The sequence below is a fragment of the Salvelinus namaycush genome, chromosome 11 (genome assembly GCF_016432855.1).
Source record: "Salvelinus namaycush isolate Seneca chromosome 11, SaNama_1.0, whole genome shotgun sequence".
Lineage (NCBI taxonomy): Eukaryota > Metazoa > Chordata > Actinopteri > Salmoniformes > Salmonidae > Salvelinus > Salvelinus namaycush.
In genome coordinates this window covers 15,908,074-15,935,367 of record NC_052317.1, presented here as the reverse complement: position 1 = coordinate 15,935,367, position 27,294 = coordinate 15,908,074, and the positions used below count along the sequence as shown (strand labels likewise).

At 45.0% G+C, this 27,294-nt stretch overlaps 1 protein-coding gene across 1 annotated transcript in view; it reads left to right on the top strand.

Moving 5' to 3' along the window:
- LOC120055863 (neuropilin-1a-like) overlaps window positions 1–26,883 on the top strand; it is a 53,318-nt gene extending 26,435 nt beyond the window's left edge. The window contains exons 3-18 of the mRNA XM_039003890.1: window positions 9–190; window positions 3,976–4,203; window positions 6,703–6,873; window positions 8,581–8,747; window positions 14,265–14,420; window positions 14,931–15,075; window positions 16,178–16,412; window positions 16,519–16,615; window positions 17,606–17,750; window positions 19,267–19,449; window positions 19,829–19,876; window positions 21,185–21,331; window positions 21,491–21,804; window positions 22,454–22,547; window positions 22,830–22,883; window positions 23,201–26,883. Of these exons, the coding sequence (XP_038859818.1) occupies window positions 9–190; window positions 3,976–4,203; window positions 6,703–6,873; window positions 8,581–8,747; window positions 14,265–14,420; window positions 14,931–15,075; window positions 16,178–16,412; window positions 16,519–16,615; window positions 17,606–17,750; window positions 19,267–19,449; window positions 19,829–19,876; window positions 21,185–21,331; window positions 21,491–21,804; window positions 22,454–22,547; window positions 22,830–22,883; window positions 23,201–23,490 (2,656 nt within the window). The 3' untranslated portion in view covers window positions 23,491–26,883. The remainder of the gene's footprint in view (window positions 1–8; window positions 191–3,975; window positions 4,204–6,702; window positions 6,874–8,580; window positions 8,748–14,264; window positions 14,421–14,930; window positions 15,076–16,177; window positions 16,413–16,518; window positions 16,616–17,605; window positions 17,751–19,266; window positions 19,450–19,828; window positions 19,877–21,184; window positions 21,332–21,490; window positions 21,805–22,453; window positions 22,548–22,829; window positions 22,884–23,200) is intronic.
- Window positions 26,884–27,294: the final 411 nt, after the last annotated feature.

Below are 27,294 nucleotides of genomic sequence, written 5' to 3'. Positions count from 1 at the left end.
TTCCTCAGGTATGACTATGTGGAGGTGTTTAACGGTGGGGACGAGAAGGCTCCAACCCTGGGGAAGTTCTGTGGGAAGATCGCCCCCTCCCCTATCATCTCAAGCGGCAGCCAGCTTCTCATCAAGTTTGTGTCCGACTACGAAACCCACGGGGCTGGATTCTCCGTACGTTACGAGGTCTTCAAGACAGGTCAGCCTCTTTGGATATGGTGTTGAACCATTTGTAAAGTATTTCTAACTATTATGTGTTATTACTTGTGTCCCTCTGTTCAAATACAGACTTAACGTCTTAGGGGCAAATTCTAACTTCCACTTAAGTCACATGTTCACTTAGTGATTCATTGATAGCAACGGGAGACTAAGGGAAAATTCGACTTAAGTGGGAGTAAGGATTTGGAACTAAGAAGCTGAGTCTTCTGTTCAAGGTTTTACAGGCTCAAGTCTCACAGAGAGAGAGAGAGAGAGAGAGAGAGAGAGAGAGAGAGAGAGAGAGAGAGAGAGAGAGAGAGAGAGAGAGAGAGAGAGAGAGAGAGAGAGAGAGAGAGAGAGAGAGAGAGAGAGAGAGAGAGAGAGAGAGAGAGAGAGAGAGAGAGAGAGGGGCAGGGAGAATTGAGAAAGAGAGAGATAGAGAGGCAGGGAGAATTGAGAAAGAGAGAGATAGAGAGGCAGGGAGAATTGAGAAAGAGAGAGATAGAGAGGCAGGGAGAATTGAGAAAGAGAGAGATAGAGAGGCAGGGAGAATTGAGAAAGAGAGAGATAGAGAGGCAGGGAGAATTGAGAAAGAGAGAGATAGAGAGAGAGGAGAGAATGAAAGAGAGAGATAGAGAGAGAGAGAGAGGAGAGAATGAAAGAGAGAGGAGAGAATGAAAGAGAGAGAGAGAGAGAGAGAGAGAGAGAGAGAGAGAGAGAGAGAGAGAGAGAGAGAGAGAGAGAGAGAGGCAGGGAGAGAGAGAGAGAGAGAGAGAGAGAGAGAGAGAGAGAGGCAGGGAGAATTGAGAAAGAGAGAGAGAGAGAGAGAGAGAGAGAGGCAGGGAGAATTGAGAAAGAGAGAGATAGAGAGGCAGGGAGAATTGAGAAAGAGAGAGATAGAGAGGCAGGGAGAATTGAGAAAGAGAGAGATAGAGAGGCAGGGAGAATTGAGAAAGAGAGAGATAGAGAGGCAGGGAGAATTGAGAAAGAGAGAGATAGAGAGGCAGGGAGAATTGAGAAAGAGAGAGATAGAGAGGCAGGGAGAATTGAGAGAGAGATAGAGAGAGAGAGAGAGAGAGAGAGAGAGAGAGAGAGAGAGAGAGAGAGAGAGAGAGAGAGAGAGAGAGAGAGAGAGAGAGAGAGAGAGAGAGAGAGAGAGAGAGGAGAGAATGAAAGAGAGAGGAGAGAATGAAAGAGAGAGATAGAGAGAGAGAGAGAGAGGAGAGAATGAAAGAGAGAGGAGAGAATGAAAGAGAGGAGAGAATGAAAGAGAGATAGAGAGAGAGAGGAGAGAATGAAAGAGAGAGATAGAGAGAGAGAGAGAGGAGAGAATGAAAGAGAGAGGAGAGAATGAAAGAGAGATAGAGAGAGAGAGGAGAGAATGAAAGAGAGAGATAGAGAGAGAGAGGAGAGAATGAAAGAGAGAGATAGAGAGAGAGAGAGAGAGAGAGAGAGAGAGAGAGAGAGTAGGGAGGATGTACCAGACAGGTGCAGGAGACCCCAGGCTCATTTAGTTAATGGGCTGTTTGTCATTGGAGGATTGAGGGTGACCTACACATTAAATGGATGCTCTGGCAAGGATAGGCTGAATCTTAATCTAGAACAGCAGGGGGAGGTAGAGGCGGGGGGAGTTGGGTGGGTTCGCCAAATGTGGTTCGTTTTAACCAAGGGTGCGCCCCAAATGGCACCCTGTTCCCTATATAGTGCACTGTATCTTCAAAAAGTTGTAGTCAAAAGTAGTGCACTATATAGGGCACAAGAGGGTATAATTTGGGACACACCCAAGTCTATGAGTTAGAAATTGGCCCGCCTACATAATCTCATGACATGTTGGATTCCCCTCTTGTCACATTTAAAAATCCATTACATTCGCAAAAGCATATTTCCCTGTTGTTCCCTCTATGGCTCTGCTCCCATTTACGAATGTAATGTATTGTGACAAACCAAGCTACGGCTCTGACTACAAGTCTATCATTACGAAGAGAGAAACGCAACACTGGAAATGGTCATAAACGGCTCTCGTGATGACGACAAGCACCATTTGTGTTAAAGATAGCATATCGTCAGGGTGACCAATGAATATGGCGGTGTCCCAAATACCGCCCTATTCCCTACATAGTGCACTAATTTCAGCCAGAGCCCTGGTCAAAAGCAGTGCACTCACTATATAGGGAAGAGGGTGTCATTTGGGACACAACAAACAAACGGAGCACATCTGCCCGCCATTGCCAGAGCTCCTCCTCTCATTGACCACATAATATGCATCAATGGTCTTGTAAATGATACACACTGGGTCCTCCACAGAACCGTAAGGCTATATCTGTCTAGCTCTCTCCTCTCACTATCGTTTCACTGCCATTCCTCAAACCAAAAACACGTCTCGTGGTTTTGAAAGACGGCCATTTTTACAGAACCACATCAAACTGTGGCTTAGATAGGGAAGGGTCTCCATCAAAGTGGGTGGAGTTTGGCAGGAGAATAGTTGATGGGCATATGTGCAGGAAAGACACATATCTCTCTCTCACACACCCACACTCTCTCTCACACCACCCGAGCCAGATCAAAACCCGCCCACTTCTCCTCCTTCGATGCCATTTATCATGTCACCCATGTAAATGACACCACCTGTGTCAACATCAAGGGAGGTAGCGGGAGCGATGTTAGCAAGTTGGCATGTTAGCGAGCGGCACAACTTTCTCTTGATCTCATGTAACAGAGGTCCACATCTTGCCCGGGCAACACGAGAGGCACATCTCTGTCCTGTGGGCGCAGTGACCCTCATCAACACTGTGCCTCTGTCATCTCGTCTTCCTTACAAAGAGCAGTCAATGTTACAACAGTAACCTGGGCTTGCACATGTCCCTTTATGACAGGGGGGAGAGGGCCGACTGACTCCCTGGCTTTTGAACTGAGGTGAACTGTGTCTGTCTTCATAGGCATGTCCTGTACACTGTACTATGCGTTTTGAGCAACGGTTTTGATACAATTGTGTAAAATAATTACACAAAACATTGTGTCACCAGAGTAAACATTTTATCGGAACCGTTGTGTCGAACATGTTGTACATTAGTTGTAGAAGCTGAATGTGTACAGGGGCCAGATAGTTTCTTCAGGCCACTTCTTCAGCAGAGCAACCGTGAAAAGAGCTCTTTAGTCTACACAGTGGGGAGTGGTCTCTTCCTGACTGAGACTCATTGGGGGTGGGGTGGAGGTGGAGTGAGGGTGATGGTGAGGGGTTTGGTGGGGTGGGGTGTAGTTGGGGTGAGGGATTTGTTGGGGTAGGGTGAAGTTGGGATGGGGGGGTTGTTGGGGTGGGGTGCAGTGGGGGTGAGGGGATTGTTGGGCGACGTCTCCAAAAACAACCCAGAGTGTCTGTGTCTGACTGCAGAAGTCAGTAAATACCAGGCGGTCCCCCCCAGTCAAAACACAGACATAGCCAGCTAGTGGCACCGAGGGTATGACCAATAGGAACAGGCTCAGTGGACACCTCAGTGATAATGGAGTAAATGGACTCAGGGCCCATGAGCCACTTATGACGGTGGCCCGTCAAATAATCCTAAATTACAACATTCTAGTTATGGCAACATATTTCTTGTTTTCAGATCCTCAACTATGATTATTGTTACAGGCATATAATAATGGAGCTTAATAACAGCATTAATACATTTAATACAAGCTTAAAGACAAAAACCTGCAGCCATTGACGCAAATAGTATTCATCAAAACAGGATAATGACATGCAACGCTTAACATACAATACATATTCCTCTCTCAACTTCTCCGCAGGACCTGAGTGCTCCAGAAACTTCACCTCGTCCAAAGGCGTTATAAAGACGCCAGGCTTCCCAGACAAGTACCCCAACAACCTGGACTGTACCTTCATGATCATCGCCCCCAAGATGTCCGAGATCGTGGTGGACTTCGACACGTTCGATATGGAGCCTGACACCACCCCTCCACCCGGGGCACTGTGTCGCTACGACTGGCTGGAGATCTGGGATGGGTTCCCTGCAGGTGAGGAAGGGAGGGAGGGGGGAAATGTGAAGGGCTTGTGTTGAAAAAGAAAGAGACAGAGGAAGAGAATGAAAGAGATCGTAAAAGAGAGAGGTGGAGGAAGAAAGAAAACCATATTTGTCTCGTCAGCCAGCAGTGCAGTTGTTTTCATCTACCAGGCCACACAGATTGATTTAGCACATTAAGGAGACAGGCAGAACCTACACTATTCATGGTCTACAATGATGCTTTTCACTGGAACGCTTTGCCCGGTCTCCATTGTTGTGTGATTGGGCTGAGGTCTGAAGAGAAGAGGAGGAAATGTACATTGAAAAGCATCAGAGTGGTGCCTGGCTAGGCACACTGCTTTGTCTGGCTCCCTGAGACTCCCTCTATACTAGGGCCTTGCCAGGCTAGGGTCTTCGTCCCAAACTAGAGCACTAGAAAGGGAATAAGGTGCCATTCGAGACAGGACTGGCACAGCCCTTTAGAAACTATCACACACCTCATAGCTGGGCTCCTCATAGCTGGGCTAGTACTGTATACATGCCTGCCAGGCCTCTCAATAAACATGTTGTCTGTCCCGGTGTCTACTAAAGCTTTGTATTTGCGGTGTGTGTATGTGTAACAGTCCAGATAGCAGACAACACACTGTAGCCTATATCCCAGAGGGTTATTTACTTTGTCGCAATACATTTGACAAAAAACAGAGGGAAATGGAGACAAAATAGGGAAGTAACATGCAATATATTACCTTGACACATAATTGGAGATGAGGGACATTTTTGCTGTGCCATACACGTTATATATTGGCTGTCATTTTGGAGTCACTTTTATTGAAAATAAGAATAGAATGTATTTCTAAACACTTCTACATTAATGTGGATACTACCATGATTACGGATAATCCTGAATGAATCAGGAATAATGATGAGTGAGAAAGTTACAGAGGCATTAATATAATCTCCCCCCCCCAAAAAAATGCTAACCTCCCCTGTTATTGTAATGTGGGTATGATATTTGTGTACCTAACCACTCATCATTATTCATGGTTCATTCAGGACTATCCGTTACCATGGTAATAGTAGAAAGTGACTCTAAAATGACACAATATATTACCATTACTTTCCAATAGGCACAAACCTATCTGAAACACAACCACAACAAACAGCAAATGTATCCAACAAGTTTGTGGAGTCACAAGCTTGATGTTTGTCAAATCAAATCAAATCAAATTTATTTATATAGCCCTTCGTACATCAGCTGATATCTCAAAGTGCTGTACAGAAACCCAGCCTAAAACCCCAAACAGCAAGCAATGCAGGTGTTGAAGCACGGTGGCTAGGAAAAACTCCCTAGAAAGGCCAAAACCTAGGAAGAAACCTAGAGAGGAACCAGGCTATGAGGGGTGGCCAGTCCTCTTCTGGCTGTGCCGGGTGAAGATTATAACAGAACATGGCCAAGATGTTCAAATGTTCATAAATTACCAGCATGGTCAAATAATAATAATCACAGTAGTTATCGAGGGTGCAGCAAGTCAGCACCTCAGGAGTAAATGTCAGTTGGCTTTTTTAGCACGTCCGGTGAACAGGTCAGGGTTCCATAGCCGCAGGCAGAACAGTTGAAACTGGAGCAGCAGCAAGGCCAGGTGGACTGGGGACAGCAAGGAGTCATCATGCCAGGTAGTCCTGACGCATGGTCCTAGGGCTCAGGTCCTCCGAGAGAGAGAAAGAAGGAGAGAATTAGAGAGAGCATACTTAAATTCACACAGGACACCGGATAAGACAGGAGAAGTCCTCCAGATATAACAAACTGACCCTAGCCCCCCGACACATTAACTACTGCAGCATAAATACTGGAGGCTGAGACAGGAGGGGTCAGGAGACACTGTGGCCCCATCCGATGATGACAGGGCCAAACAGGAAGGATATAACCCCACCCACTTTTCCAAAGCACAGCTTTGTCATTGCGTGCTAGCAATATGAGACCAAATACTAAACTTTTGACTACTTGAATAAACTTGAATGAGTTTGTCCCAATACTTTGGGTCCCCTAAAATGGGGGGACTATGATATGTTCAAAAAGTGCTGTAATTTCTAAACGGATCGCCCGATATGGATGAAAATTACAGCAGACAGTCTGCACTTTAACCTCAAAGTCATTGTGTCATTTCAAATCCAAAGTGCTGGAGTATTGAGCCAAAACAACAACAAACAATTCACTGTCCCAGTACTTTTGGAGCTCACTGTAGCTGAATCATTCACAACATGGGATATTGGAAGAAGAAATAATGATGTTGTCTTGGCACCTACTGTCATAGAGTTGACATAACTCTTTGTTATTGTCTTTCTGTTCCTCTTTCTGTTCCTCTTTCTGTTCCTCTTTCTGTTCCTATTTCCTTACCTCACTCTCTCTCTCTCTCTCTCTCTCTCTCGCTCTCTCTCTCTCTCTCTCCCTCTCCCTCTCCCTCTCCCTCTCCCTCTCCCTCTCCCTCTCCCTCCCTCCCTCTCTCCCTCCCAGTGGGTCCCCACATCGGGCGGTACTGTGGTAACAGCAGTCCTGGACGGGTCATCTCCTACACTGGGATCCTGTCTATGACCATCAACACTGACAACGCCATCGCCAGAGAGGGCTTCTCAGCCAATTACACTGTCAGAGAGAAGAGCCTGCCACAGGGACAGACACCAGAGGGTTAGTACAGCCTCACGTTAAACCTTGTCCCACCCAGAACTGCCATGCCACAGACTAGCATCCTGCACAGGGGGCGTACTTGTATATAACTCCGGGGCCACAGTGTCCAACTCTAAGTGCACTCACAGTAGGTGGGATGGGGGCAGGGAGGGGGATTAGCTGGGATGGGGGCGGGGAGGGAGAGGGGGAGGTCTGGAAGGACAGTGTGTGGGGCTGACTGGTGACACAGGGTCTAAATGCCTCACAAACACACAGAGCCAGGATGGACTTACGACACACCATCCCAGAGAATAAAAACAGTCTCTGTCCCTCCTTCCATCTCCTCTCAGCTTTCTGTTAATTCTTTCATTTCTATTCATGAGTCGACTCCTGTTCCCTCCTCTCAGCAGGCATCAGCAGAACCTCAAAATATCCACATATCATTGCAATCTAAATGAAAGACCTTATCAGAGACTATTTCAACAGTTAATGTGATCAAAGCTGCAGTATGGAGTGTTCCAAGTGATAAGATGAAGTAATCGGGGGAACAGGAGGAATACTGATATCTGACAACATTACATTCCATCCTCCTTCCTCCCATGTAATGGAAAAAACAGTTTTAAGAACATTTCGGCACACACATTTCTACTTCCAAACTGACTGATAGGGAAGTAATAGTGTGTGTGTGTGTGTGTGTGTGTGTGTGTGTGTGTGTGTGTGTGTGTGTGTGTGTGTGTGTGTGTGTGTGTGTGTGTGAGTGTGAGTGTGTGTGTGTGTGTGTGTGTGTGTGTGTGTGTGTGTGTGTGTGTGTGTGTGTGTGTGTGTGTGTGTGTGTGTGTGTTTATATGGTGTTCTATGTTTGGTTTTTTCATCCTGCAACATTTAAAATATGAAAAGAAATACATGTATTAATTCAATAAAGACTTGACATAGTTTGTGTCAACGTGTGGGCCTACGCTTGCTTTTGGGAATCTCATAATAATATTTTACATTATTAACTTATTAATAACATATCTTGAAAAAAAAGCTACTTTAAAAAAGGATGCTTCTAGTTTGTGTGTGTGTGATATTTTAGAGATGTCAAGAGTTAGTCAAAATGAGACCCAGTACCTCGGTGGTGTACTCAGTGTGGCTCGTTACGGAAGGTTCTAGATGTGTCATCTTTGAATGGCTCCAGCTAAGATACACAAGAACGTGCTGTTCTTTTCTTCTGACTCAGTTCAGAGAGGCTTGAGGAGGTTCGCGTTTAGTTCCAGTAAGACACAGTTCTTTCCCATTGCATTTCTCTTCCAAGTTGTCTTCGAGGCCAAGACCTCCCTGAGTCACACAACGTCTCTTTAGAGACAGACAGGACAAGACAGAGGATGGAGGCTCATAGCCCTCACCCTAATTCTAACCCCAAAACCTAACTCTAACCGTAACCCCAACAAATTGCTGTTTAACAACAGAGTTGCCGTTGATAGTCTGTTGATGATTTAATCTGTCAGACATTTATAGCAGTGTTTCTCAAATTCTGGTCCTGGGGACCCAAAGTGGTGCACATTAAACATAATCCCTAGCCCTCAGACACCTAATGATAAGTAGATTAGCTGAAACCACTGTGTTAGTACCAGGACAAAAACAAAAATCGTCAACCCCTTGGGTCCCCAGGACCAGGATTGAGAAACACTGATCAACAGAGGACTGTCCAAATAAAGTGTAACTCAGGTTCTATGTCTCTGTTGACAGACTTTAAGTGTGTGGAGGGCCTGGGGATGGAGTCAGGGGCGATCACCTCGGATCAGATCACTGCCTCCTCTCAGTACAACTCTAACTGGTCTCCTGAGCGCTCCAGACTCAACTACAAAGAGAATGGCTGGACCCCCTCTGAAGACTCCAGCAGAGAGTGGATTCAGGTAAGAGACAGCCCTGGGGCAGCTGGGTTACATGTGTGGCATCTGCGTCCCAAACAGTTGGAAAGTAGTGCACTACATAGGTGAATAGAGTTACATATGTGTGTCAGTGACAGTACTAATGCTTTTGGTGCGTGTAAAACATCATGGCTGCACATGAAGCCCTGGGTTGAGCAACAGTTGGTTATTCTAGACTCATCCGGACAGTGTGTTTTGTCCTTCACCGCCACCAGTTCGGGACAGCTACTGTCATAGTGAAACGTTTTAAGAGTGCATCTCTCTATGTATCCACACAGTCCGGGGGTTGTAGGCAGACAGTGTGGGAGACTCAGCTCTGTATCCACCAATCTGAACCAATGTCACGGCTGTCTGCCAGCATCCCTAATGAGAAGTGTGTGATCCATTAGGGGGGTGGGGTGTGTGTGTGTGTGTGTGTGTGTGTGTGTGTGTGTGTGTGTGTGTGTGTGTGTGTGTGTGTGTGTGTGTGTGTGTGTGTGTGTGTGTGTGTGTGTGTGTGTGTGTGTGTGTGTGTGTGTGTGTGAGATTCTAGCAGCACAGGTCATGAGGGTGTTCAAGAATGACATTCTTGGAAAAATAAACATCATAAAGTCACAAACAAGACAGCTTGTGATCGAGAGGCCAGACTGACTAGACTAGTTGGCATTTGGGTTGATTAAGCACCTTGCGCCACACACTGTCTAACAGGGACATGACTTCTATAATTGAGTTTTGTAAAGGTAGCAACACCCTCAGGATGCTTCTTGTTGTAAATGCAGATTGTTACATGAGGCTATTCTGTAACACTACTACACCAACACTCCAAACACGATGAACTGAACAGACTGCATTTTTCCCCAAAAACAGAACTCCAGCAATAAAGTGGTTATATTGTCTTTCAATATAATCACACTCCAATAACTCACACTCCAATAACTCACACTCCAATAACTCACACTCCAATAATTCACACTCCAATAACTCACACTCAAATAATCACACTCCAATAATTCACACTCCAATAACTCACACTCCAATAACTCACACTCAAATAATCATACTCCAATAATCACACTCCAGTAACTCACACTCCAATAACTCACACTCCAATAACTCACACTCCAATAATCACACTCCAATAATCACACTCCAATAACTCACACTCCAATAACTCACACTCCAATAACTCACACTCAAATAACTCACACTCCAATAATCACACTCCAATAACTCACACTCCAATAACTCACACTCCAATAACTCACACTCCAATAACTCACACTCCAATAATCACACTCCAAAAATCACACTCCAATAACTCACACTCCAATAACTCACACTCCAATAACTCACACTCAAATAATCACACTCCAATAATTCACACTCCAATAACTCACACTCCAATAACTCACACTCAAATAATCATACTCCAATAATCACACTCCAATAACTCACACTCCAATAACTCACACTCCAATAACTCACACTCCAATAACTCACACTCCAATAACTCACACTCCAATAATCACACTCCAATAACTCACACTCCAATAACTCACACTCCAGTAACTCACACTCCAATAACTCACACTCCAATAATCACACTCCAATAACTCACACTCCAATAACTCACACTCCAATAACTCACACTCCAATAACTCACACTCCAATAACTTTGAACTGAGCAGGAACATGTACATCAAGATTGCATTACTATTACAGAATCCCAGTAATAATACATAATGTATTTTAATACAACCAAATGCAATAACTGATATGAACTGATATGAAAAAACATATTTATCAAATGGACTTCCCCCAAAGTTTGACCCCAAAGCATTTTGCAAATGTGTTGTGCTTCAAATCATGGGAAGTCTGTAAATCCGGGTATATAATTACATGACCACAGAATAATGCAGTAACACAGTGCGAAGGATGGGAAGGCACCACAGTGTCCTGTTTTGGCCTCACTGCCGCACTCTCTGGGAGAGGAAGAAATAGCCTCCCCATGGATTTGTGTGGGGTGTGTGTGTGTGGTGTGTGCATGGGTTTGTGTGGGCTGTGTGAGTGACAGAGGACCCCTGGGAACGTCAAGCCCCAGATGGACTTGCTACTGTAGTGTGTGGGTGTGTGTGACTCTGCATGGGTTTGTGTGGGCTATGTGAGTGACAGAGGACCCCTGGGAACTGGCACTCTATGGTGAAGCTGTAGTGTTACCATAGAGCTGTACATTCCTTATAGCCTATCCTGGTAAATCCCCTAGAGTTTCTATATATTCCCCTCCGCCTTCAACAAAGTCATGGCAACCCCTTTCTAGCACACAAGCCACGCTGTTAAGACTCCTTGAGCCACTTGAACATTTGATCCATGTACTCATTGGTATTCGTGATCCAATTGAGAATCATGCACAGCAGTGTAATTAAAGAGCCTGACAACAAATCTGTATAAGTAAAAAAATGCTGAGATTGTTTGCCAAAGGTGGGCTTGAGTCCACTTGAGTACAGAGGAGTTGTGGACAGTGTCCTGGGTTGTTTTGGCACGAAAGACCTTGTTGCTCTGCTTCAGTCCCAGTCTCAAGTTGATCTCGCAACCAAACCAAAGCCCTTTATTATGATAGAAACCTCTGAGCTGAACACTCTGTCCGCCGTTTCCTATTCTATCTGATATGAACTCTGCAGCGGCCGGCCAAGCCTATTGGCCAGACTTCCTCTATGAAAGGACTGATGCTAATTACTCTCCCATATTCCTAATTACTCAACACTTGGCAGCGTTGACACTCTGTGGCTGAAAATAAAACCCTCTGCTCAGGCCTTTAATGGAGAAAACAATGGGATGCAGACACGTCTGTATTCATCAGCCGGACCGTGACTAAATGAGATTGAACAAAAACATTGGCACATCCTTCAAAACAGGATATTGGTGTTTTTCTGGCGAGGAGAGAAAGAGCTTGTAACCAGCGCTAGGCTGCTGTGACTGACTGCTGTGACCCACTTTGTCAGACCTCGCTTTGTTTTCTCACAAAAGTGCTGTGTCATAACTGTGGGGTTAGACTGGACAAGATCAGGACACGAAAAGGGTTCTGATCACATGCAGGGGAAATATAGTTACGACTTTCACTGAACAAGGTTCTCTAAAGTGACAGAGGCACTCATGGTGAGGTCAGTTGAGATGTGGGCTGTTGCTTTTGATCATGTTTAACATATTCTACATCGGGGATGGGCAACTTTGACGGGAGTGGAGGCCACAAAAAAAACGGAACTCATCATGAGAGGCCGTGGTGGCTCGTGGGTCTGCGTACCCACATCCATACCAGAAGATTTTGCAATTTACAAGTCATTTCATCCAATTCTACTCATTTAGCTATGGTGCGGAGAGAATAATTTGCAGTTTTATAACTAGGTAATGACTAAAGCATACCAGAATAATTGAATTCTTCTACAGTCTTCAACCATGATGCCCAACGTTCCTAAATAAAATGCCACGCTCAGTCTATAATAAATCTTCCAGTATGATTCTGATTTGTTTCTCCTGACAAGTGGCATTGGGTCATATTATGGGACCTAAATATCGCATCCTTCATGTTGTCTCTTAGGGTGATGGGAACTCCTCCAACAGTCTCTGAGGACTCCTTTGTTTTCCGTTTTCATCTCTTTCCGCTAACAACATTCACTCACAGAACAGCCAGGCCCAAATGTGTTCCACAGATGTACGGCCCTTTCCTGGTTTCCAACGTCACAGACCCAAGACAAACGTTTCTCCTCAAGCAGTACGCCTCTATAAATACTTTGTCTTTGGAGAGGAAGGAAACCTTTCCTGCATAAGCTTACCTCACAGGTTTCAATAACATGTCAATCTCATTGTAATTCAAAAACGGCCAAGTTGGGGGATAAATTACGCACAGTGATGGGTTGGCAGTTTCATCCATACCTGTGGCATCCGGAGGAAACTTGCTATAGACATGGGGCCTAGATATATCCCTTTAATATAAAAGCCAAGATGATCAAATTAAATCAGCATACTACCTATACAGCCAAAGATTCGTCATAAAGGAGCCTAAAGCACACATTACTGCCAGGCGACATTAAAATAAAAAATAGTGTCCTGGAAATTGTATCAATAAAATGTTAACTGTTGACTCAATAATAGAATTGTATGTATTGATGGCACACATGCATGAATTAGGTAAGTCATTATATTCAGCTGAAGTAAGACTAATGAAGCACTACTTGTCTATGTCCCAGATGGCACCCTGTTCCCTACAAAGTGCACTACTTTTGACCGGAGCTCTTATCAAAAGTAGTGCACTGTAAGGAATAGGGTGCCATTTGTGACACAGCCTCTGGCTAGCTGCACCATGCTGCGGAGTGGGCCACGTACTATAGCATACTTCATCATAACAAAATTCATCAACCTCAAAATACCTCTACCTCAAAAACATAAATCATCATTTAAACCCCCTTAAAGTAGAAGGCATGGAGCTGCACCGGTTTTTAGGCTATAAATCAATATTATCTCAAAGACTCTCCAACGGTTCTCTGAAAGAAAGATGCTCTACTTCGATAACGCAAAAAAAGCAACTCAAGACAAAAGCACAGAAACAAACACACCCACACTAATATCATGGAGCAACCAACCATACTGAGCTCCACCTACTTTAAAGTACACAAATATTTAATACATGAAGCCCAGAGCAGAAGGGTGGCCAGCAGGCAGCCCTGCCTTCCATTTCCCCGTGCCCTTGAGAGACCAGGGGTGTGTCCCAAATGACACCTTATTCCTGGCCCTGGTCAAAAATAGTGCACTATATAGGAAATAGGTTGCATCCCATTTGGGACATAGCCTAAAGAGACCAGCTGCTCCCTGCAGCTCAGGAATTCCCCAGACAGACAATGGAGTCTCTCTCTCTCTGCTCTGCTGGCCAGGCCAGGCGGTGGAGCTCACTTCCTGTGGACCTGCCCCTGCTCCCAGAGGAAGGGCCAACGCTCCTGTTTTCACCGTCAGAGGCATTATGGCCTTCCCACCGGTTCCGTCCTGTCCCCCACAATCGGCCTAACAGGCCTCGCCCTGCTCAGAAAGCAGGCAGAGCCCCTATGTTCATTCATACAGAGTGTTTTAACATGGTCAACACTGACAACCCACTTAACAGACCACATCATGAGTGGCTCTGTCAGTAGCTGCCCCCCGACAGGTAGCTGGAAGTGGCTTCTGTCAGATCTTTTCTAACACGGTTAGCAGGTTAGTTGGCAACTTCCTGCCTTTAAGCCCACTGTATATGATGCTCATCCACATGCAGGACATTGAGAGTTGTCCTGGAACCAATTAACTAATTGGCTATTTTCTCTGTTTGCACCTGGCAAGACTTCTGTGAAGTCAAAATGTTTTGGTTGATTTGGATGCAGGAATAAAGCCTTGGGTAGCAGCACTATTCCCTGTGCAGGTCTTTCAGTCCTTTCTCTCTGTTTTTCCTAATGCATGAGCTAATAGGGTTCAAGCTAACTGGGTGTTTCTGGTTTGTGTTGCCAGGTGGACCTGGGATTTCTCCGCTTTGTCTCAGCCGTGGGAACACAGGGCGCCATCTCCAAGGAAACCAAGAAGGAGTACTTTGTCCGCTCCTACAAAGTGGATGTGAGCTCCAATGGAGAGGACTGGGTCACAATAAAGGAGGGCTCAAAGCAGAAGGTAAGACTGACTCATTAGATCATTTTTAAACCTTTTGTTTAAATTGTCATAAAGGTCTTTACTGTCACCCGGCCTAGAACCCAAAGAGCAGGTAAAGGAGAAGCAAGAGAACAGTGGCCAGGACAAATTCCCTAGAAGGAAGAAATCTAGAGAGGTTATATACATGAGTAATAGAAAGACTGGCTTCAGTCTGATTTGAAAATCAAAACCACACATTTCACAATAGGGCAGATATCCTGTACTCTGGACAAAAAACACCAGGGAAATCTGTCCTATTTTACAGAACTGATTCAGACATTTCTATTTAACAAAAGTGACTGAGGTAAACAATTTTGTCTCTGTTCTTCTCGAATAAAGCAGAAGATGTTTCTGCTGGACATCAGATGATCTCCTTCCTCTTTTCTTCTTCTTCATCTTCTTCTTCTTCATCATCTTCTTAATCATCTTCTTCATCATCATCATCTTCTTCATCATCATCTTCTTCGTCATCTTCTTCATCTTCTCCTCCAGATTTTCCAGGGGAACCACAACCCTACAGATGTGGCCAGGTCGTTCCTGCCCAAGCAGACCCTGGCACGCTACGTCCGCATCAGACCCATGTCCTGGGAGACAGGCATATGCATGCGCTTCGAGGTTTACGGCTGCAAGACCTCAGGTACACACACACACACACACACACACACACACACACACACACACACACACACACACACACACACACACACACACACACACACACACACACACACAAATGCACGCGCAAACACACTCACACATACATTTTCATTCTAATCTAGACCCTATTTACCATGCTTTCCAGTGCTCTAAGAAATCTAATTAATCCTGTTCTTGGCTGTGCAGAAGACAGCTTTGTGATTTAGAATAATCACTGCTTCCAAAGCCGGTCGAGGGTCATGCTAGGTAGTTATTCATTGTAAAAGTGCAATGGAAAACGGCAAAAAGGCAAGTTGAGTCACCGTACATCCAGTATTTACGATATTACTAAGCACAGCACTTGGTTCTTCCCAGAAATCCATCCTCTCTTATTTCCCACAGCAGGAGAACATTATAAATATGGTATTACTCTGTTCCTCACTGCAGGGCTAGTGTTTGTGTGTGTGTGTGTGTGTGTGTGTGTGTGTGTGTGTGTGTGTGTGTGTGTGTGTGTGTGTGTGTGTGTGTGTGTGTGTGTGTGTGTGTGTGTGTGTGTGTGTGTGTGTGTGTGTGTGTGTGTGTATTGTACAAGATGATTAAGAGCTTGGAATGACACAAGGAGGAAATAGACCGTCTGTCTCTGTCCTCCAGTTATACTGCCTCTGTGAGTTCAGCCCAGCCACCTCGTATGATACACACACATGAACACACACACACACACACACACACACACACACACACACACACACACACACACACACACACACACACACACACACACACACACACACACACACACACACACACACACACACACACACACACTAGCCCTGCAGTGAGGAACAGAGTAATACCATATTTATAATGTTCTCCTGCTGTGGTTCCCACAAAGACAAATCACAAGATAACTCACAAAGATCTCAGGACTGAGTGGATGTGTCTGAAATGGCATCCTATTCCCTATATGGTGCACTACTTTTGGCCAGAGCCCATGAGAACACAACCTCAGTCTGATCCCTTCTCTACTCTCTCTCTCCTCTCTCTCTCTCTCTCTCTCTCTCTCTCTCTCTCTCTCTCTCACACACACACACTCACAAACGCAGACTACCCCTGTTCAGGCATGCTGGGGATGGTCTCCGGACAGATCTCAGACGCCCAGGTCACTGCGTCGTCGCACGCGGAGCGTGGCTGGGTACCGGAAAACGCCAGACTGCTGACTGGGAGGTCGGGATGGACCCAGCAACAGACCAGACAGCCCTTCAGGAACGAGTGGCTGCAGGTGGACCTGGGCCAGGACAAGCTGGTCAGCGGCCTGGTTATCCAGGGAGGACACCACAGGTAGGTAGCCTAGAGGACAGAGACAGGGGCCAGCAACCAGAGAGTTGGAACCTGTGTGTGTTTGTGTGTCTTTCTGGATCAATAAAGTTGTATTTTTATTCTATAGAGACAAGAATGTGTTCATGAAGAGGTTCAAGGTGGGTTACAGCAGCAACGGCTCTGACTGGACCATGGTGAATGAAGACAACGATGCCAAGCCTACGGTAAGGGAAGCAGCCTGGGAATTCATGTTTGGAATTCACCTCCTCCCACAGAGACCCACTGATCAATAGAAAATCATTACGATCATATAGGATGTTGCCAAGAGTGATGTTGACAAGAGCGCAACATATCCTGTTGGTCAAGTCAAGGATGATGTGTCAGTGTGTGGAAGCCATCAGCACCTAGCTAGTCCAAATATCCAGCAGTACTCTTCGTACTCCCTGTCACGGTCACAAGACATTGAACATCCATCTATTCCAGATGGTGGGACTCCTGATTTATGGCAGACAGAGGAAGATCTTATTTGTGTCCCAAATGGCACCCTGTTCCCTATGTAGTGCACTACTTTGGACGAGGGCCCTTAGGCCTCTTGTCCAAAGTCGTTTACAGCATAGAAAATAGGGTGCTATTTGGGATGCCGCCCTAGATATCCCCCTGCCCTGTTTCCTGTGTCTTTTTATAAAGCTCCTTTCCAGCCTCCAATCTTCAAAGACGAATAGAGAGGAAGTCTATTTCAGTGGCTTCAGCCATACATCCCGGCAGCATCTCAAATGGCACCCTATTCCCTATATAGTGTACTACTCTGGTCAAAAGTAGTGCACTCTATAGGGAATAGTGAGCCATTTGGGAGGCAGAGAGAATGTTTTTCAAACTGCCACACCAGGCTTCACTTTGATTGAGCGTTTTAGAGGGAAACATAAGAACCTAGGGCCTGGCACCATGGTGGTAGCAGGCCTGGTGTCCCGGACTCCCACTACCTGCTCACAGCACGGGCTAACCATTTTCACATGTCCTCTCGCTTTAAATAATATATTAAGGAGGAACTCATAGATCCTAGAGGTCTTCAAAGAAATGTGCTTTGTTTTGATAGAAAGTAGATTCTTTTTCAATAGACTGGAGCCTCAAGGTGTGTGTGTGTATGTTTGCGTGCATGCATGTGTTTGTGTGAATCCTAACTAACAAACGTTCCTTTTCTCCTGGCTCTCTTCCAGATCTTTATTGGAAACCAGAACCATGACACCCCAGAGCTGCGCACGCTGGGCCCTCTGCTTACTCGCTTCCTCAGGGTTTACCCAGAGAGAGCCACCCCCGAGGGCCTGGGCCTCAGACTGGAGCTGCTGGGCTGTGAGATCCAGGGTGAGATAGTGCAAACATCTCACACACACACAGTTTTGCTTAACAACGACAGCAACAGAGTAAACAAACAGATCTTGGACCAAACTAGCGTTATTTAAAAAAATATATATAATAATAATAATTTAACGTTTATTTAACTAGGCAAGTCAGTTAAGAACAAATTCTTATTTATAATGACGGCCTAGCCCGGCCAAACCTGGACGACGCTGGGCCAATTGTGCGCTGCCCTATGGGACTCCCAATCACGGCCAGTTGTGATACAGCCTGAAATCGAACCAGGGTGTCTGTAGTGACGCCTCTAGCACTGAGATGCAATGCCTTAGACCGCTGCGCCACTTTGGAGCCGCCCGAGCAGTACAGTATTAGGATTAAAGGACCCCTCTGACAGGGTCTAGAGATAGACATCAACCATAGTGGCCTCACACAGATGGAATCCCAGATAGGCTTCACTCACCTACTCCTGACTACAGACCTGAGACCTGGGTGAGTGACAAGCCTTGGGCAGTAGGGGGAGTAGTTGTGTAGACTTTTCTGCTTGATGACACTGTGTACCCTACCTGTCAGTCAGTGTGTTATGTGGGAGGGTTAAGACATGAAAGGCTGACGCGTGCCAGGGCAGGCTGCCCTGACTCTGGGCTGGGGGGAGCGGAATAGTCACAGTGGGACGGCGAGGTGGGAGTGGGGCTGAGGTGGGGGTGAGGTGGGAGTGGGAGTGGGGGTGGGAGAGTGAGTGACTGAGGGTTGAGGATTTCTAGGTCTGGTGTGGGGTGTCTGGTTACCCTAGTAGGGAGGAAGATGAGGATCAGTTAGTACAGGCCAGACGGTGGGGTAGGGGAGGGGAGAGGAAGGGAGAGGAGAAGAGGTGGAAAAAAAGAGGAGGAGAGGAGGGGAGAGGAGGTGGAAAAAAGAGGAGAGGAGGGGAGAAGAGGTGGAAAAAAGAGGAGAGGGAGTGTGGTGGCTCCCTTTATCTGTCTCAATCAATATGATCTCCACATCAAAGAGAGAGCATGAGAGCATCCGAACACACACTCACTTGGGAGCAAGCACACACTCACACTCACAGGGCCGCATTGGGAAATCCACTATGAGCAATATACTCTAATTATATTCCCAATTCTCCTTCACACCTTGATTCCAACCCCTCTGCAGCTACCAGGCTCTCCACACTTGGCTCTCCACACTCCGACTTTCTGTATCGATCATGCTACCAGTAGCAACCAGCCTCTCTCCACAGTCTCATGTTACCGGATCGTTTCCTATATCCACCCAGACCATGTGCCCTGGAAGCCTGCTTGGTTTCACCATGTCAGTGTCATTATCATCTAAAATCAAACAAACGGCCATATCCCCTAATCCAATCACAAAGGTTGACCTGTAAACTGGCTGCTTACTACAACCAAACAGCAGAGGTATCATTTCCCTGAAGGATTCCTCTCTCTCTCTCTCTCTCTCTCTCTCTCTCTCTCTCTCTCTCTCTCCACCCCCCTCACTCTCTCCTCTCTCTTTCCCTCTCCAGAGCCCACAACTCTCCCACCGACCACGCCTGTAGCGATCACGTTTGCTGTAACCACGTTCGCTGCCACCACGACTGCGTCTGTGACCACGCCCGCACCGACGTCAGAAGAGTGTGACGACGAGCAGGCCAGCTGTCACAGTGGAACAGGAACAGGAACAGGAGGGGAGGACTACGACACAACAGGTGCTGACCACCAGCCTCCCTTGCTCTCTCTCGTCATCCCACTCTCCTTCTCACACTCACACTTTCTCTATCTATCCATCCTCATCACGTCTCTCTCACTCTTCTCTACCCTAACCTAGAGGATTTATTGTTTGTATATCATTGTATTTTACATTTGTGTTACTGTCCTTGTGTATTCATGTTTTGTATTTTGTTGTGGACCCTAGGAAGAATAGCTCCTGCTTCTGCAATTACTTATGGGGATCCAAATAAACAAATATTTATCTGTCTAATATATCTGATCTATCTATCCATCAATTGTGTTTGTATCCCTGACTGGGGGTTTGACCCACCCTCTGATCCATGAACCCCACTGACTGTGCCCATCTGTGTCTGACAGGTGACACCACAGTGGCAGACCCTATCATGGAGGGAGACCGCATACCAGGTGAGAACGTCCATAAACTTCCGGCTCATGTACTCCACCCATCCATTCATGCATCCATCCCTCTCTCCGTCTCTCTTTCGTTGTCTGTCTATAAAGCAAATGAGGCAGATAATCATGGTTGGATTTTGACATGAAATACAGAACAGGATGGTAGATTTGACTATATAATTGATGTCATCCAAACTACAGAGATGTTGTCAGATCTATGTGTGCTGTTGACCAATGCTGGGTCCTGGTCTAATGTAGTGCGCTCTAAAATAAATAGGGTGCCATTTGGAACACAGCCGGTGTTTGGCCTTGAGATGGTAAAACATAACTGCAGAAACAGAAAAAGGAGCCTTGAGTCTCAATTAACTGAGCAAAAGAGTCATATGACAACAACCAGAGGGCACAACAACAGTTAGTTCTTCTCTGAGTACTGCAACAACGTCTGACAACAAAATAAACATTCTTTGTAAAAAAAGTAAAAGTAAAAAACAAGATAGCTAATGTCAAACATGTGTCCATAAAATGTATATAGTATGTATAAGCTGGAAGTAGAATCCTGAGTATTATTGTTTATTAGTTTACTCCAATTAGGGGAGGGGTGGTACGGTTAGGGGAAAATAAAAAAGAAGGAAAATATATTTAAAATAATTTACATGGGGATTGAAAATGATGCAGACAAAAGATTGATAGAAGCCACAATCTATCTGCAATATTAAAGCATTATTTTTACTCATAGCTGTAGCATTAATTTGGATGCTGTGATTAACCACTGCAGCCATGTTATGGTTTGTCCCAAATAGCCCATTATTCCCTTTATAGTGCACTACTTTTGACCAGGGCCCAAAAGTAGTGCACTATATAGGAAATAGGGGCCCATTTGTAGCTGGCATAGAGGGGATGAAAAACAAGTTTTTTGTAGTGTACATTCTGGAAATGGTTTAGTCTTCATTACTGTTCTGTTCTGGTGGCACTCCTCCCTTCTCTCTGGAAGGTTCCTTCAGTCTTCCTTCTCCTGGTACTAAACACATGATGGATCTGTGAATCTGTCTTTTGTTTAATATGAAATATTGTATCTAAGTGTGAGTGCCTTCAAGTTACTGTAAGAAATTGTAATTTTCCTGAAGAAAAATGATGTGCTTGCTTCTTCAGCTGTTCAAAAGTATTTTAATATATTTTATTTGTTCGAGGGATATTGGAAATTACACTTTGTTACTTCCTTACCTCACTCTCTATTCACGTTGTGTAACATTAAGTCAATAATAGTTACACTTAGCCAGGGGAAACGAGCGTGGTTACTTACAAGGTTGACCTCTTTTCCAGAGTACCTGTGGTTTGCGTGTGACTTTGGCTGGGCGGGCAACCCGTCGTTCTGCGGCTGGACACTGGAGACGGATGCGGGTGCTGGGTGGATGATTCAGACCAGCGGGGCCTCTACAGTCCACAAAGGACCCAACCTAGATCACACAGGTGAGAGGACAGAGAATGCATACACACACACACACACACCACAGAGTGCATGTGGACACACACAACACACAATAATATTACTGTAGTAAATAAGGACTATCACAATGAACATGGACTCAGCAAATAGCTACTTAGCTTGTCTCTTACTGCCCTCTAAAGGAGGTCCAGGAAATTTCATCTACATGCAGCTGGCTGCTGAGACCGAAAGGAAGGAGGAGGAAGCAGAGGAGGAGAGGATGGAGGAGAGGGTGGCACGCCTAGCTAGCCTGCCCATCACCGCCCCTGACACAGACCTGTGTGTGTCCTTCTGGTACCACATGTTCGGGGAGCACGCTGGCACCCTGCACATCAAACAGAGCAGGGAGACAGAGGAGGGATGGGCTGAGGCACTACTCTGGACTGTCAGTGGACACCAGGGCAGCCGATGGAGGGAGGGACGAGTGCTGGTGCCCCACTCTAACACACCCTATAAGGTAAAGCACTAGGCTAGACCTTGGTCATGAGCCTGTTAGACCTAGGTTAGGTTCCAAATGCACCACATTCCCTTGTAATGCACCATATGGGCCCTAGTCAGAAGTAATGGATTATATGGGCCCTAGTCAGAAGTAATGGATTATATGGGCCCTAGTCAGAAGTAATGGATTATATGGGCCCTAGTCAGAAGTAATGCATTATATGGGCCCTAGTCAGAAGTAATGGATTATATGGGCCCTAGTCAGAAGTAATGCATTATATGGGCCCTAGTCAGAAGTAATGGATTATATGGGCCCTAGTCAGAAGTAATGCATTATATGGGCCCTAGTCAGAAGTAATGGATTATATGGGCCCTAGTCAGAAGTAATGCATTATATGGGCCCTAGTCAGAAGTAATGGATTATATGGGCCCTAGTCAGAAGTAATGGATTATATGGGCCCTAGTCAGAAGTAATGGATTATATGGGCCCTAGTCAGAAATAATGGATTATATGAGCCCTAGTCAGAAGTAATGGATTATATGGGCCCTAGTCAGAAGTAATGCATTATATGGGTCCTAGTCAGAAGTAATGCATTATATGGGCCCTAGTCAGAAGTAATGCACTTTATAGCAGTATTTCACCAATATGTTTGTGTTATTGTTGCTAGGTGGTGATTGAGGGAGTGGGAGACAGGAGCACAGGACATATCGCGCTGGACAATATCAAGATCCTGGATGGACTCACAACAGAGGAGTGTAAGGGTAAGTGTCACTGCCCTGGCCTATAACTCTCTGCTAGGGCTGCACAGCCTGGTTGGAATATTCCTGGAATCAGGAGGGAATAAGTAGGAAATAAGCAGGAAATACAGATTCCTCCAACCAGGTTTTCTGGAAAAACTGAGACATTTGGGAAAGTTACCGGAATTTTGCAACCCTCTTTGCTCTCTAGTTTTGGTGCTTTATTACACTTCTGATCCTGCTTAAGATGTGTAACAACTCAAATAACGTGGCCATTTTGGATGGGTGTTGTTTTTCCCCCTTTAGATCCAGATATACCAGAGGCTCCTACGTCCCAGCCAACAGAGATCTGCATATACCGTAAGTACACTACCTCAATGCTCATTCATGGTTATAATATTTTTTTAAAGCTTGTGGGTGACGAGCCTCCTAACGTCTAACCTATGCTATGCCTATATGTATCCAGCTGTTCATACTTTTTTAAGGCCCTTTCCATCCTTAAAAAAGAAAGTGAAGCGAGACAGGAAAGGAAGGAGGAGAGATGGTGTGCTAGAAGGGCCGTGGGCCAGTTTCAATCCCACACCAGCACTGGCATACATGTGCGTTCCGAAGGCAGCGGCAGGAACTGATAGACCACCCCAGGCCACTAAAGTCGTTTTTTTCTGTCTCCATTTCAGCAATAGACCCATACTACCCAGCGGTAGTGGAGAACAGCGAGCTGGGTGGCCCAGGCAACATGCTGAAAACCCTGGACCCCATCCTCATCACCATCATCGCTATGAGCGCTCTGGGGGTCTTGCTGGGGGCTATCTGTGGTGTCGTCCTTTACTGTGCCTGCTCACACGGCCACATGTCCGACAGCAGGAACTTGTCCGCTCTGGAGAATTATAACTTTGAGCTGGTGGACGGAGTCAAGCTAAAGAAGGACAGCAAGTTGAATGCACAGAACAGCTACTCAGAGGCGTAAGCTAAAGGCGTGAGCTTCCTCTGAGGGAAGGGAGCACAAGCAGCCTCATAGCTGGAGGAACTAGACCACCGGACGTAGGGTTGGGACCCAAACGGCACCGTATTCCATATATACTGCACTATGTAGGGGATAGGGTGCCCTGTAGTGCACTATGTAGGGGATAGGGTGCCATTTTGGACGCAGCCAGCCGTAGAGATGGTAGGAGGTTGTGACCGAGTCATGATATTCTCAGGAGCTGCAGTGAAAGGAATTTACCAGTAGGGGGGCACTGTGTATAAAGAAAATGTGTACAGCAAAAAGGATGATTTAGTTTTGTGACGTGCTTTGTTTTTATGTAATCAGATGCTGGTGTTGAGACCAATTAATATGAAAGTATTTATCATGTTTTTGTTATTTTTCTTCTGAAAATATATGATTTTTCATTTTTCTTCTGAAGTCATTACTGTTTCACAGAAAGAAAGAGCATAAAAACTTTGATTCCCTATCCTGACGTGCGGCTGGCTATTTAGCTGGCCATGTTATATTTCTGTTGTATGTCTGCATCGATTTGTGCATTTTGTGCGTGTGTGAGTATATGTGTGTGTATGTGCGTGTGTGTGTGTGTGTGTGTGTGTGTGTGTGTGTGTGTGTGTGTGTGTGTGTGTGTGTGTGTGTGTGTGTGTGTGTGTGTGTGTGTATCCAGAGGGGTGCTTGCCCTGGCCCTAGACCTGTGTCTAGTTCCGACAGTGCCTTTTGAAAGTTTGTGTTGCCTTTTCTCTACTGATTCTGTTCATAGCAGTACATAGGCATCCATTGGTAGAGTCTGATTCTGTTTTGATCACAGTAGTACATAGGCATCCACTGGTAGAGTCTGATTCTGTTTTGATCACAGTAGTACATAGGCATCCACTGGTAGAGTCTGATTCTGTTTTGATCACAGTAGTACATAGGCATCCACTGGTAGAGTCTGATTCTGTTTTGATCACAGTAGTACATAGGCATCCACTGGTAGAGTCTGATTCTGTTTTGATCACAGTAGTACATAGGCATCCACTGGTAGAGTCTGATTCTGTTTTGATCACAGTAGTACATAGGCATCCACTGGTAGAGTCTGATTCTGTTTTGATCACAGTAGTACATAGGCATCCACTGGTAGAGTCTGATTCTGTTCTGAACATAATTATGTATAAGCATCAGCTGGTTAGAGTCTGATTCTGTTCTGGTCATAAGAGTGAGTAGGTATCAGCTGGTTAGAGTCTGATTCTGTTCTGATCATAGAAGTGCGTAGCCATCGGTTGGTAGAGTCTGATTCTGTTCTGATCACAGTAGTACATAGGCATCCACTGGTAGAGTCTGATTCTGTTCTGAACATAATTATGTATAAGCATCAGCTGGTTAGAGTCTGATTCTGTTCTGGTCATAAGAGTGAGTAGGTATCAGCTGGTTAGAGTCTGATTCTGTTCTGATCATAGAAGTGCGTAGCCATCGGTTGGTAGAGTCTGATTCTGTTCTGATCACAGCAGTACATAGGCATCCACTGGTAGAGTCTGATTCTGTTCTGTACATAGTTATGAATAAGCATCGGCTGGTAGAGTCTGATTCTGTTCTGGTCATAAGAGTGAGTAGGTATCAGCTGGTTAGAGTCTGATTCTGTTCTGATCATAGCAGTGCGTAGCCATCGGCTGGTAGAGTCTGATTCTGTTCTGATCATAGCAGTAAGTAGGCATCCACTGGTAGAGTCTGATTCTGTTCTGATCATCATAGCAGTACATAGGCATCGGCTGGGGGAGTCAGATTGGCAGGACTTCTTGCCATCCCCATAGTACATGACACATCCAACTTATTGTACATAGGTTTTAATATATTTGAGCGGCCTTTTATATAAAAAAAAAAATACTAACTGCTGCAGTATCCTTTCTTTGTGCTCTCTGTATCATAGGTGATGTTGTCTGGATGTCATCATGTATTTAATGGGTATTTTGTGTTGTTATGTTCCATTGGTGCTCTCACAATGCTGCCTGGGAAAAGAGTGTGTTATTATGGCCATTGGTTATGTTTGCTACAAAGGCCTAACAAGAAGAGAGTGAAGAGCCCATCGGCTGTGTCTGAAATGACACCCTATTCCCTAGAGTGCACTACGTGCCCTGATCAATAGTAGTGCACTATATAGGGAATAATGTGGCATTTGGGACGCAACCAGACAACAGACATCTCTAGGAGAGAAAAAAGATGTATGACACTGCTATGACAATACTTGGGCCAGTTTCCCAGACACAGATTAAGAATCTCTTTGAGAATGCTTTTTAGTCCTGGACAAGGCTTAATCTGGATTCTGGGGAACTGGCCTTACATGTCTATGGTAGAATGATGGACCTTGCTAGAATGAAAGATACTCTTCTGCCATGCTGTTTTCATGTACTGTAGCTTACATCCTATGTGCTCTCCTTTTGTCTGTATTGAACGCTAACGTAAAGAGTTCATGAAAAACGGTGTACTATATAAAACGGCGAAAACATGGATCCAAGGTTCAATGAATGGATGTAATGTAGCTATACCGTATATTCCTTCGGCCAGGGTCTATCTGAGCTTCTATGTTTCCTTCATTCAGGCAACCTAGTTAGACAGCTGCTTCATGGTTCTGCTTTGAACTCTTAATGGTATTCCATATTCCATAGGATTAGAATCATTCGAATTAGAATGAGTCATTCCTGTAACTATGGTTGCACCACTCAAAAATGTAAGCGCCTAATGTTTTGGTGTGGTCCTCTTCAATAGGAAAGGATGCTGCAGGACAAGATGTGAAAACAATGTTGCACTGATATATTTAAAAGATCTTTGTGTTGTTTATGATATTGTTTTGTGAAAAAAAAGAGAGAGAGAAAGCGAGAGAAGGATAAGACAGTGTTACAGATAACTATTTTATATGGTTTCAGATAACATGATATAATTCTGAAATGTACAATTATGGAGATGTTTTTCATTATTGAAAAAGCTATACACGTCTCTTTACTTACGTAATGTTTATATTTAGTTGGTATGTTATATCACCTTATGTTTTTGTACTGTCACAAATGTCTGTGCCATTTTTTTCTACAAAATGTTTTTTTTTCCCAATACTGCTAAATGTAATTTGCCATCCCAGATATAAAAAAAAGAAAAGAAAAAATGATTAAGCAGTTAAGGCCTTATTGACTGAGATAATTATGTTTCTATACTTGGACCCAAATGTCCGCATTCCCTATACTGTGCAATATCTTTGTCCAGGGCCCATAGGGCTTTGGTCAAAAGTAGTGCACTATAAAGGGAATAGGGCTCCATTTGACTCCCTGGTCAGCTTCAATACCTATGTTGTCTCTGACTGATCAATGACTACTACATTCCAAAGAATTGGATCAAATAAATGTTTGAATAAGATTCATTCTTTCAAGTGGGTTCAGCTCAAAGATAATGGGGCAAATCCTAAATGTATATTTACAGTGGGTTTCCATAGCAGGCGACAAGGGACGTTGAAACATCGAAATCCTTTCATTTTCAATAGAGGGAAGCGAAGTGGGTCAAAATTGAGGATAGCTGAATTTTATGCAAATACTCTGCCATTGACCAATCACTTTGGCTTCCAGCCTCTGCTGGATTGGCTGTTGATACCTAACAGTACCTAGCATGCTTTTTGTTTGCTAGCACCCACATGAGGATGAAGCTAGCGTGGCTAAATGATTTAACGCTGATAGTGGAAATCCCCTGTTAGGTCTGGATTCAATCAATATCGCTAACAATCCATGTTAAAATGTAAAGGTAATTTCATAATGAGCCGACATATGCAACATT